This window comes from Notamacropus eugenii, chromosome 2 (genome assembly GCF_028372415.1).
Source record: "Notamacropus eugenii isolate mMacEug1 chromosome 2, mMacEug1.pri_v2, whole genome shotgun sequence".
NCBI lineage: Eukaryota > Metazoa > Chordata > Mammalia > Diprotodontia > Macropodidae > Notamacropus > Notamacropus eugenii.
In genome coordinates this window covers 189,398,242-189,412,284 of record NC_092873.1, presented here as the reverse complement: position 1 = coordinate 189,412,284, position 14,043 = coordinate 189,398,242, and the positions used below count along the sequence as shown (strand labels likewise).

General features: G+C 36.4%; 1 protein-coding gene across 1 annotated transcript in view; it reads left to right on the top strand.

The window, feature by feature from the left end:
* Positions 1-14,043, top strand: part of AK9 (adenylate kinase 9) — a 129,243-nt gene that overhangs the window by 84,572 nt on the left and 30,628 nt on the right. The window contains exons 27-30 of the mRNA XM_072638085.1: positions 1,050-1,269; positions 5,672-5,737; positions 7,398-7,607; positions 10,586-10,804. Coding sequence (XP_072494186.1) covers positions 1,050-1,269; positions 5,672-5,737; positions 7,398-7,607; positions 10,586-10,804 — 715 coding nt within the window. The remainder of the gene's footprint in view (positions 1-1,049; positions 1,270-5,671; positions 5,738-7,397; positions 7,608-10,585; positions 10,805-14,043) is intronic.

The window sequence follows — 14,043 nt, the reverse complement described above, 5'->3', positions numbered from 1 at the left end:
CCTGCAGTCAGGAAGACTCATCTTCATGAATTCAAATCCAGCCATAGACCGTTACTAGCTATGTGACCCTGGGCAAGTCACTTAACCCTGATGGCCTCAATTTCCTCATCTATAAAATGGCAAACCACTCTAGTATCTTTGCAAAGAAAACTGTAAATGAGGTCATGAAGAGTCAGGCACAACTGAAAAATCAAGCAACAATGCTAATTTTAAAAATGGGAAACAGACAACCTTGCTTCACTCCATTGGTTACTGGTAAAGCTCAAGAGCATCATTCATTATCCAGGACCCAGGCAAGCATACCATCACGAAACTGACGTACAATACTTATGAACTTCTCTGAGCAACCACATTTTGCTCTGATTTTCCACAAACCCTCACAACTGACAGTATCAAAGGCCTTGACCAGATTTAAACTGGGTCTTTCTGACTCCAGTAATGTATCCACTGTGCCCACCTAACAGCCTCATCAACACTGTTAATTCTTGCTACATTTATTTTGATGGATTGTTTATCCACCTGTAGACATCTCTCCAGATTTCTTACATGGTTTCTTTATCCTTTTCCAAAGCAGTCAGCAATTTAGCTGATTTGATTGCTTTATAACTTTTTCTTGTACTAATGATCTACTTTGCATTGCTTATTTCTTTGTTTTAATTGATTTGTATCTCCTTGTAAGGCTTTTTTTAGCCATTTTTCTCTTTAGTAATTGTATTGGTTGTTGTTATGAAGATCCTAGCTCTCTTCAATATTCTTATTCTAATATCTTAGATCAGTTTACAGTTTGGCTTCCACAATTTCACCCTTTAAAAGAAAGGTAATAAAAATAATAAACTATAAAAATAAAACTAGATGAAACAAAAGCAGAAATATGTTTTAAAGGATTAAATAAAAGAACCTTGAAAAGTTTTAAAAAGTATTTTTGTGTATATGTTTATATAAAATTGTTATCTTCGTTGTTTATATTTTTTACTTATAAAAGTAATTTCATTTAAAAAGTTGAAAATATTTTAAAATTAATAAAGCAAATTATGGATTTTCTCTTCTAGCTCCACAGGCTTTATCCTAGATGGATTCCCACGAAATGTAGATGAGGTACAATTTCTAGGTGATCGTGGATTTTGCCCAGATATTGTTATTGGTCTCGTAGTTGAAGAACAAGAAATTATAGATCGCCAACTTGCTGAAGCTCTTGCAAAGTGGAAAAATAAACAGGAAAAAAAGGCTGCAAGAACTAAAATGATTAAAGACATGAGGATAAAAATTAGGGTATGTATATCTTGAGAGAAAAATTCAGTAAAATTTTCAAGGGAATAAATTGAAAATAGTAAGGGCAGTGAATTTTTTTTTAACCTTCTTTGTATCCTTATCATTTAGCACAGTGCCTGACCCACAATTAAGTGCTTCATGAATGTTTTTCCAATTGATTGAATTGTTTTCGTCATACTTTTTTTTAATGTAACCTCAGCATATTGCATAGTAAGGAGATGGATTCTTTTATTTGAGAAACAGTAAGGAGACCAGTATCACTGGATTGAAGAATAGTTAGAGGGGGTTGTTGTTTTTTCTTCGTTTCAAGTCATTTCAGTTGTGTCTGACCCTTCATGAGTATTTTTGTGTTTTGGGGTTTTCTTGGCAAGGATACTGGAGTGGTTTGCCATTTCCTTCTCTAGCTGATTTTACACATGAGGTAACAGGGTGAAGTGACTTTCCTAGGGTCACACAACTAGTAAGTGTCTGAGGTTGGATTTGAACTCACAGAGAGAAGTCTTCCTGACTCCAGGCCCAGCACTCTATCCATTGTATCACCTATAAGGGGAGTAAGGTATAAAAAGACTGGAAAGACAGGAAAAGACCAAGTTTTGAAGTGCTTTAAAGGCCAAATTGAGGATTTTATATTTGATCCTGGAGTTTAAAGGGAATCACTTGAGTTTATTGAATAGAAGAGGGGATGTGGTCAAACCTGTGCCTTAGGAAAATCACTCTGATATCTGAGTAGAGGATCAACTGGAGTGGGAAGAGACTTGAGACAGGGAGATGAATGAGAAGAATTTTGAAACAGTTCAGGAGAGAGATGAGGGTTTATACTCAAGTGGTGGCAGTGTCACATAAGTGAGAAACGTTGCAAACGTAGAGTCAACGTGACTTGAGGACAGATTGTGTAAGGAGGCAGTGAGAGAGTAAGGAGTCCAGGATGACCCCTACGTTGTGAGCCTAAGTGAGTGGGAAGATGGTAACACCCTAGAGAGTAATATGGAAGTAAGGAAGAGGGGAGGTATGAGTTGTAGGGGCAGGAGGAGGGAAAGAAGATAATGAGCTTAGTTAGGGGCATTTTGAGTTTAAGTTGTCTATAGGACATCCAGTTCAAGGTAAATACTGAACACCAACTCCAGACCCATTCTTTTGCTTCATACTTGTAGAGATTGTAGTGAATCTGGAATGGGGGAAAGGAAAGGGAAACAAAATCTTCCAGAAGCTGGTTTGTGATACTTTTCAAATCCTCTCTTTTTCATTCTCATTGTCAAAGCACTAATCCAAGTTCTAATTGCCTTATTCTCAAATTACTGTAATAGGTTACTTACTAATCACTCTCCTATTTTCAGGTCCCTCCCTACTCTAGTCCACGTTGTTCTTTGTAAACCAGCACTTTTGATCATTTTCCTCTCCTGTTCAGAAATCTTCAATGGTGCATTACTGTTTGATTTTCAAGGCCCTGCATGTACCATCTCGGCCCTACATGCTTTATCTCCCATTTCTCCCTCAAATGAATTCTCTACTCAAAACTGTTCTTCTCTTGCATAAGGACTTTCTCACCATTATGCATTTATTCATACCATTCCTCACCACTGTTTGCACAGTGTGGAATATCTTCCCCATTTCTTTCTTCCTATACATATCCTATGTAACTATCAAAACCAACTCACTTTCCACCTCCTTAAACACCCTACCCGTTCTTATAGGTCCTCAAGTGCAGTCCTTTGACCTAATCCAAACTTCACAAAACAAATCCCCTTAATAAAAAGATTTGTTCTGTAAAACTTGGACTCAATCAAAAGGCCACACCCAAAGAACTAGAAGGCCACATGTGGCCTCAGGGCCACAGGGTCCCCACCCCTGTGCCCAAACTGATCCCATCATGCCCCTGAACTTCCTGCCTATACTATTCATTTGATTATTAACCATATGCTGAGGAGCTCTCTCTTCTGTTACTATCTTGTTAGTTAAATCTTACAATGTTAGTGTTTCATATATTTATATCTTCTCTGTAATTATACTGTAAGAACTTTAAATACAGCAAACAGATCAGATAGCTCTTACTCCACAGTGCCTTGAACTTTGAGGTTTGATTATGACTTAGTAAGAATTATTTTTTAATAATCATATCAGAACTTAGCAAAGAATTTGAAATAAAGTAGGAGCCCATTGATGGCAGAATGACTGAATAAACTGTGGTATATGAATATAATTAAATGTTATTATGTGGTAAGAATTTATGAATATGAAGAATTCATGGAACTATGGAAAGATTTGTGGGTTTTGATACAGAGTGAAGTAGAGCCTGAAAAACAGTGTATGCATGTTTGTGTACATGTATACACACATAGATGTGTACGAACATACGTATATATTAAAGATAATATCATAAATGAGAAGAATAACAGAAGGATCCAAAACTCTTGAGTTATTGTTATGACCAGTCTTGGTCCTCAAGCACAGATGAAATATCTGGGTAGGGAAATATGGGAACAGAATAATACATATGTTGTCAGACATGGTCACAGTATTGCCTGCTTTTGCTTAGCTTTTTTTTAATAAGGCAAGGATCAATTCTCTGAGCAAGGACAAGGTATCTGAAAATTACTGTGATATAAAAATAAAAAGCATCAGTAAAAAAAAATTTTTAAAACATGCAAGAACTTTTATACCTAAATGAATTATGTACCGTGGCAAATCACCATTTGAGAGTGGATTTTCAGAAACAACAAATAGTTATTCAAAGATAAGTCTAATGAATAAGATGATGTTCAAGGTGAATAATTTGGTGTGTGATTTAGGTAACCACAGACTAGAGTTAACTACAAAGGAATGTGACTGATTTTCTTTTGTGACTCACAAACTGACCCCAAGGGCAATTCTCAGAGAGGAATCCAAAAGTGTTCTAAGCAACAAACATTCCAAAGGTGCTCTAAGTGTTACTGGAACAAGTCCACAATTTCCCAAGCTGCTTAATTTTGAAGGACAACACCCGTTTGAATGTGGGAGTTCTCATATGTGTATTTTTTCAATATCTCATTCTAGAGTCGTGTTGTGTATTTCACAAAATCATAGCATTTCAGAGTTAGAAGAGACTTCAATGACCAGCCCATATTTCAACAAGAATCTCCTCTACGTCTCCAATAAATGGTCATTCAGCCTTTGCTTGAAGACCTCCAATGCGGAAGGAGCCCACCACCTACCAAAAAATCCATTCAACTTTGAGATAACTCTTGATTATTAGAAACTTTTTCCTTATGTCAAGCCTAAATCTCCTTTGTGTGACTTCTAATTCATTGATTGATTGATAGATTTTGTCAAATGAAAAGAGAAAAATTGGAAAAGAGACTCAGCTGAATAAAATAAATGTATAGTCTTATGCATAGGTATATTATAGGTATATTTGGCATGTGTATATTTGTATATGCAGTAGCACTTATTCAATTATGAAAATACAAGAGGATCCTCAAGAAATAAACCTATATTAAATACTAAGTTTTAAAAGATGCATGCACATTTAGAAACTCCACAAAGGCTCCTGGTGTCTCTCAAACTGACTGAACATACTTGATTAATTTGAGTTAGTCAGAACCCCAGGGAGGTTCAGAAACCATTTGCTTCCTTGGACTCAATCTAGACTTGAGTAGATCTGAGTCCATCCTCTAATACTGGTCTGATGTCCTAGGTGAGAACTACTCCAATGTCCAAGGAGGTGAGACAATGGGGTCCCTAACCCCAAAGAGGCTGATTGGTATTCATGTCAAGTTTTAGGATATAACAAATGATCAATTGCCTTTCATTTTGTCCATGTTATCATGAAAAATGAAGGATTATCTAAGCATTCAATGAGACACACCATTTTATCATACCATGGCTGGCCATGGGATACCTGTACAAAACATATCTACTTTTTCACATACAACTGGTACATTTTTAGACTTTCAGAGTGCTTGCCTGTTGTAGCTAGCACTACAGCACTGTTCTTCAAAACTTTCCATCCAATAATCTTTAAGGATTCCCCCATTCCTCCTTCTTCTGTATCACCATTCTCTCACAAAAAAAAAAAAAAAAAAAAAAAAACAACCAAAGGTCCAAAGTGGCTTTTCTGTGAAGGAAAAGAATAAGAATAGGTGGGCCATATTTCTGGGCAGAAAAAGCAGAGCCAAAGTTTCAGTCACCAGGAGAGGAAGAGGATAGAAACAGAGCTACCCCACTGCTTTGAAATTTCCCAAATATATTTGAAACTCTTCCAAGATTTCTAGTGGGTTAGAATTCTCAGTTTTAAAAATATTGAGCTGTATTCATAAATAGAAAGTAATTTTTAATCAATCTTTTTTCTTTATAAAATTAAAGCTGTTCCTTCTTTTACAGAATTTCTTTGTCCCTTAGAAAGTTAAAACTATTCTTTCTTTTACAGGAGGATCAGATTGCTAAAAGAAGGGCTGAACTTATAGCAGAGAGAGAAAAAAGAAAAAAACCAGAGGTAAGAAAATAACTAGAAACTTTAAATGGAGTATAACCCACAATGCTACCAGAAGTCAATTTTTAAGTATTTGTCTGTTGGATTTTAGTTTTGCTTTCAGCTGATATTTCCAGTTGAAGTCACAGAAAGGTCTGTACAAAGTTGATTTTTGTCTACTTATCCAAATGCTTGCCACATCAAACGTGTCACATTAGCTAAATGTATGTCACCTCAAAAATTAAGTGCTTGTAAAATTTCCCTCCAAAAAACATAAAAGACTTAAACTGGTAAATGGCATTACTAAATCAATATACTAAACCACTGGAACCCAATGATACCTGAAAACTTGATAAGATTCTGTTGTTTAGTCTCATCCCTGGTGCTTAGCACAATGCCTCACAATGTTTGTTGACTGACTATATCCCATAGAATGCATGTCTTGTAAACCTGATGTTTTAATGCTCAAATTTTCCCACATATAAGCAGAGTAAGAATGAGTCCCCAAAGTGATATGTACTCTACTCAAGTATTCAAACCTCAAAATAAACATAATCAACATATTTTGTTGTTGAGTCCTTTCAGTCTTATCTGACTTTTTATGACCCCTTTTTTGCAGGTTTTCTTGGCAAAGATATTACAGTGGTTTGCCATTTCCTTCTCCGACTCATTTTACAAATGAAGAAATTGAGGCCAACAGGTTTAAGTGACTTGCCCAGGGTCACAGAGTTACTAAGTATCTGAGGCCAGATTTGAACTCAGGAAGATGAATCTTCCTATTTCCCAGCACAGCCACTCTATCAACCATGCCATCTAGCTTCCAGCAGCAGCCTTCAGGACCCATCAAAGAAGATCTCCTCCATGAAACCTTTTCTGACTATTCTAAACCACAAGGAGCACTCTTTTCTGAAGTCTATAGTATTTATATCACTCCATTCAAACACAATTGTATTCATTCACTTATTCAGTCAGCAAACATTTACTTCTTTTCTTGTTCTGTTCTCTAGTTGTTTCTTGTACTTGAAAATTATCTCCCTTAATAAACAATACGGGCAGGTAGGTGGCACAGTGCATCAGGCCTGGAGTCAGGAAGACCTGAGTTCAAATTCAGCTCTAGACGCTGACTAGCTGTGTGACCCTGGTCAAATCACTTAGCCCTGTTTACCTCAGTTCCCTCATCTGTAAAATGAACTGGAGAAAGACATGGCAAACTACTCCAGTACCTTTGCCAAGCAAACCCCAAATGGGGTCTTGAAGACTCAGATGTAACTGAAAGGACGGAATAGCAACAAATAAATGATATCCTCCTTGAAGGGATAGCTACCTCTCCTGTTTGTTTTGTACCCCATCCCCAGCCCAGGGCTAAGTACAAAGTAAGTGCTTAACACCACGAGTAGAATTGGATTAAATACTGTTACTAAAAATCCCTAAAGCCACTTTGCATTCTTTTAGCATTGGGAATAAATAAGATTTCACTTGTTTAGCTCTTTACTTCTGGATTTTTTTTTTGTAGTGAGAGTTGTTGAACTTTTGTGAGTCAGATTAAGCGGGGTCTGACTGTATCACAAATCATTTTGTGGCATGCATGTCCCAACAAAAATTGAGCGCTTATCACAGAAATTACTTAAAATGATCAATGATGACAAAACAATATACTAAACCAAGTTTAAATTCCCCTCTTCAGTCAAGCAAGGATGAAGATGATCTAAGTGAAGAAGAGGATGAGGAGGAAGAAGAAGATAACATTGATGCTATACTGGAAGAAGAGTTTCCCAAAGACGAGGAAGAAATGAGTGAGGAAGAGGAAGAACAAGAAGAAGAGGCTATTGAGAGAATAAAAACTGAAATGGGAGAGAAGTTTGAAACAGATACAAATAACCTGCAAATGATACAGGTTTTTCTTTTGCCTTTTCTTCTTTTTTCTTTCTTTTCCTTCGTGGTTTACCTTGATTTTTAGGAATACAGTAGTATTTAAGAATGAATCAAAATGGCAAATAATTTTAGGTCAGCTGCATTTTCATCCTTCAAAGATTTATGTTTTAAGCTGTCATTGTTTACTGATTCCAATACTTCAGATGCTTCAAGGGATTCATGATTTCACCAGGGTGGACGCACTCTCCCTGATACAAATTGCAACTTATGTATAGTTTAGGATATCTGTAAGTGGTGGATGAAAAAATAATTATCTGTTGGGTCAAACCTCTGGGGAGGCATCTCTCCAAATTTAGGCAGGCTGGTCTTCAGGAGATAGATACACAAAGGAAGTAACGTGACATAAGTCTGGAAAGGTACGCCAGAGCCAGATTGTAAAGGGCTTGAAATGTCAAGCAGAGAAATTTGTATTTTGTGCTAGATGTAATAACAGAGACCTGCTGAAGGTTCTTTAGAAGAGGAGTGATGTGATCAGTCCTGTGCTTTCAGAAAATTATTTTGGCAACTGTGGAGAAATGGATTAGACAGTAGAAATGCTGAAACACACCAACTAATTAGGAGTCTGTTGCAGTAGTCTGAGTGATGAAAAGGGCCTGAACTAGAGTGATTCATGCCTTGTAAGTGGAAAAAAGGGAAAAGCCCTCCAAAATCTTGCTCCTACTATCCTCCTAGGCATATTTTACTTTGAAATCCATCATGTGTTCTGTGTTCCAGCCAAACTGGTATACTAGTTTTCTAAACTTGATATTTCTACACCTACCTAGTGACATCCCTCGTTCTCTTCAAAGCTTACTCCGGGCGCCATATCCTGTCTTGGCTTCCCAGTCACTTGCACATGGTAGGCATTTTACAAATATTGCTGAACGGATTTGAAGAAAGAAGTATGCGTACCAAAGACGTTTGCCAAAGTCATAGATTCCAAACAGAAGGCAAATTCTCTAGAGATGGGAAGGTCTTCCAGATGTTCCTGTTTGTGAATAGCACTGTATTGATTGCATCAATCTTAGAGTACCCCAAGACCTCTTTAATAAAATTAAATGATTTAATTAATTAAATTTGATGAAATCCAAAGATATTACCCTCACAATCAAACAGAAAAAATGAAGTGGACAAAAAGTGCATGTTATCCAAATTATGAAATACATGAATCAGTGTATGAATATATGTATGTGTGCATGCATATATGTATGCATGGTTATATACATGGGCATGTATGTGGATATGTGTATACATGGGTATATGTATGCACATGTAGATATATATGTGGGTATATATATGGATATGTATGTATATGTGAGTATACATGGGTATATGTGTGTACATGTATATATATAGGGTGTATCTAGGTATATATGAGTATGTGTATATATATGTGTATATGTATATGTGTGCATATATGTGTATATGTGTATGTTTATGAGTATGTAAGGGTGGCCCATTTGTTTTTTTCATACATATTTCTTGGACAGGTACCAGAAATAGACAATGGGCTAGGCTCAGAATTTAATTGGATGAAGAACATAGGCTAAATGACAGAATTATAAAATCTCAGAATTGGAAGGGGGCTCATAGACACCCAGTCCAATGCAAACATGAACAAGTCTCTTCTATAATATGTCTAACAAATGTCAACCCAGGCTTTGTTTTAATACCTCCAGGGAAAGGAAAGTTACACTGAAAAGACAATCCATTCAACTTTTGAATAGCTCTGATTCTTCTTTTTTCCCTTTGTCAATTATCTTTTACTTGATATAAATACCTGATATAAGCACTTAACAAATGTTTATTGGCTGACTACAATTCATTTTATGCATTTAAAAACATTTTTCTGAGAAGATATTCATAGGTTTCAGTCTGCTAAAGAGGTCTATGACCAGAAAAAAAAATTAAGAACCCCTAACTTTAAGGGATGTGGTTCAATTCACATGCACACTTATTTCCTCCAAATCCTATATAAATGAGACACCATTCTACTTCTATTTGGAGGAAAGAAAATGGTCTCTATGCTACTTTCAAATCCAACCTTTGAAATTTAACCTGTTTGAACCTCAGATTCCTCATCTATAAACGGAAGTTATTGGACTCCATGGTCTCTGAAGCCCTTTCCATCTGTAGATCACTGAGAAAATTTTAAAAGTATTATGTTAATGTCAGTATCATCTCTAAAGGACAAATATTTATTAAAATGAGCTGAGAATGTTGACTACCTCACTAAAAAGTGCTGAAATTATTAAGTGCATATGTAAAGAAGGCTAATCAGAAAGGGAATTTTCCTATCACACAGGTAACAGGTTTCCTGTGATATATGGAAGAATGTATATGTGTTCTTGAAGAAGTGTTTTAAAGTGAATGTTTTTATTACCAACTCAATTTTCCCCTTGACTGTGCCCCCCACCACATCCCCCAGTGAAAAATAGTAGGTATGAGAAGATAGTTTAGAAGCACAGAGGTTAGGATGATAACAGTAGCTGGCATTTATATCGTATTTTCAGGATTGCAAGTTGCTTTTTCCATTATATCTACTGTCACAGATAAAGAGAAGGAAGGGAATAATGTCAAAGACTCATTCACTGTCTTCTCCAAAACCCTGTACCTCATTAAAAACATGATCATTCTAGCGAAGGGTTATCTTTACCTTCTTATCACAAGCAGTACTCTCTCTATTAACTGTGAGGTTGGCTGTAATTGCTATACAATGGAAGAAATTTTTGTTAAGAAAGGGAAATTATATTTGACCTTCTTAAGTAGGTATTACTTTTTTGTCTCTACACAACACACCTTCAAAGTAAATGACCATGGTGCACAATTGTATAATGTTTCATTTTTAAAATAACATTATTGCTTAAGAAATATACAAAAATAGAGCTCTTTGGAAGATAGTAACAAGATAGTCCCTCACTTTAGAACATTGAGGTCTGTTTTTTCATGTTTTCATTTTAGGAGGATTTTGAAAAACTATTGATTCCATTTATTAACGTTCTGGGAGGACGGAAGCTTCATATTGTACGTTATCTGTTGCATAAGAGACTGAAGCCTCTGGTGGAAAATCGTGAAAGTATCTTTGAGAAATGTTATTCAATATCACTACCACTTGCTAAGAAAATGCTTAGTCTCACCTACAAATATCCAAGCTCCTTTGGTCAGTGGGACCCTGTAAAGGTAATTTCACCAAATACGTTTGGGGGCCATAAGTGTTGCCTTGCTTAGTATATCAGAAATAAATATGATCATAAATAATGGAGAGGTAACATTACTTAGTGGCAATGAGTTGTAATTTTATTTGAAGCTTAATTTTGTATATTTGGCTTATAAATTGGTTTAAGACAGTTAAGTACAGACATGTTTTGAACAATTGCAACATCTTCCAAATAAATATCTCCCTTCTCACGGTGACCATTTTGAAGAATGACTTTCACATGGGGATCTAAATCTACATCTAGAGAGAGCTGGTCTTAGAGTCAGAAAGATGAGCTCAGGTTCTGCTTCTCATACGTACTGCCTGGGGGCCAGGGGCCTGTTACTTTCTAAGAAAAAAAGTTGCAGAGCAGGAACCAACTGCATTTTTAAAGGGTGTGCCCTCACTGGGAACTTCCCATACCAGGGAAATCATAAATTTGGCTTGTTTTTAAAAGTCAACATTGTATTCTGGGGAGACAGTAAATGAATAATTCCAATGATCATAAAATTCTTCAGCATTTCTAGTAAGGTTATTGTTTCACTTATTTTAAAGCATATTCTCAAGCCCTCCCAAAATTGTCCAGGGAAGTAAAACCAACAAACTTGGCATGGTAATGCAAAATTGTTGCTGCCCTGACCCAAGTTTAATTGCCATCTAAAGGACAAAGCTCTAGGTGTAGGGCAGAACTGAAAGCTGTCATGTGCTAGAGAAGATCACAAATCTGAGAGAAGACTGGTCAGGGCTCAAAGAAGCAGGTTATAAAAAGAGAATCCAAACTGAGAACAAGACTTGGGAGAGTGGAAAGTCCCTGGAGATCCAGACACTCCTATCTACAGGCACAATTCTCTTTGCTCTCAGCTTTGCCCAAGACAGCTTCTCTACTACCATCTAGAATGCTCACCCTTTTGATTAACCCAACATGGCTTTGGCAGGCTCATCTGATGTCTCACTGATTTGGAGAGTTAGAGAGATTTAAACCAAATAAGGGATGCCTCCCCCACTTAGAACAGATGTAATACAGAAAACCAAGTGTATTAACCCAATTTGGAAAGCCTCACAAGCAACAAAAATTTTGACTAGCCCTTCCCATCTTTATCAGCATCCATAATGATCATATGCTGATAGTAAGATGAGATCTGACTAGATAATAATGAACTTTAATTTTAAAATATATATATATATGTATAATTTAGGAAACCACATGAATATCATTCTTCAAAATAATCACTTGGGGAAGGGAGATATTTATTCCAAAGATGTTGCCATTGTTTTTGGAACCGTCTTAAGCCAACTTGTAGGGCAAACACTACAAAAATCAGCTTCAGATATAATTACAACTCATGTTTTTACTGAAAAATCTATTCTGTAGGCTGATAATAATAACAGTAATTATAGCTAGCATTTAGATCAAGCTAAATGCTATACATATCTCATTTGAGACTCACAACAAGCCTGGGAAGTAGGAGTTATTATTATCCTTATTTTACAGATGAGGAAACTGAGACTGGGTGAGGCTAAGTGACTTGTGGCTATTGGGACCACAGAGTCACACAACTAGTAAGTATCTAAGGTGGGATTTGAACTCAAATCCTCCTAAATCCAAGTCCACTACCACCTATAGTTACATCACCCATAAAACTCACCAGACTTTTCTTTGAATGAATGGGTAATTTCTGATCATCAGCACCATGTTCAAAGAATGAAAATCTGCCACCATCAAAAATATTCAAAAGAATATTCTTTCTTCACTACCACCTCAGAAAATCCCTCTCTTCCTTTAAGATACTGCTCAAGTATTATCTTTTTCCCCCAAACCTTTACCCTCCCTTCCTAATTATCATGTATTTAACTACCCTGTCCTTTATTCTGCATATGTTAGAAGTCCCTAACCTGCCCACCCCCAGTCCTTTGGCAGAGAGCTTATTATACAGGTTCATTATTTTTTCCTTTAAAGTCCAGGGCATTTGATCTCATCAGTTCACCTTTTGTCCTTTGTGTATTTCTCTTTCTTCCCTGCATAGTAAGCACTCACAAAAATAAGTAATAAAATAATACTAATAACAATAAACATCAGCTATCTTTAATAAAAATAATAAAAGTCAACTTATCTTTATCCAGAGATAAAACCCATTGTAAAAATTTAGACTTCAAATAAATGAGGTTTAAAGAAAACAGGAACCTCAATGGGTAAGCAACATCATTTACCAGACAGCGATGAGGAGGGAGGAAAAGGAAAGAAAGTGGAGAACAGATATATTTAAAAGGTTCCAGTAGCCACAAAGCCAGCACATTCAGACAAACTTCCAGTTCTGCCCAGGGAAGTGACTGACACCTTAAGTGAATCAGAAAGCCAGCTAAGATTCTAACTTGGTAGCAACAACCTTCACTTGCAATCATCTCATCCCATTCAGCTGAAGGTCCAACACAACCCTTCTCCTCTCCTCTGAGTTTTGAGTTTCCAGTGTTACTTCTTAAGATCATTCCAACTAGTAAAAACTATACTTTGTGGTAACTCATGCTGCTGCTCCAGGTGTACATAGTCTGTATACATTTATAAATGCACACTTGTCTCCCCCAATTTAATGCTTCATTCTTTGCCCTTGCATCCCTAGCATCTATAACAGATCCTGCCATTTAATAAATAGCTTGTCATTTAATATATCCCTAAGTTTGAAGGTAATCCCAAGAGAAGACTTCCAAAAGGTTTTAAGCATTGACAATATCATTGGAACGCAATTTATAGCTTCCCTTGCTTTGCAGAGGACAGTATTTATTTGGCTATTTATTCCTACTTGGATAATACTTAAACTGGAAAAGTTAGAAAATGTTAAGAAAGAGGGAATCGAAGCCCAAGGAAATGGGTAATTTAGCTCACATTGGGACATAGGTAATTAGAACAAGAAGGGACCACGTACAACATGTACTCCAACCCTTTCTTTTTACAGATAAGACTCTAGACATTAACTTACTTGCTCAAAGTCAATCAGTAGTCACTAAGATTAGAAGTCATGTCTTTCTGACTCTATATTCAGGACTCTTTCCAAACAAGCATTCCTAGCTGAATTTTATAGTTATGGAAACTGAGGCACCCAGAGTGGTGAAGTGAATTTCTGAAAGTTGCTTAGATAATAGATGACAAAGAAGAGATATAAATCTAAGTTTCCTGACTCCAAACCAAGACCCTTTCCATTGTAGCATGGCGGTGATAGTCTTATTCATG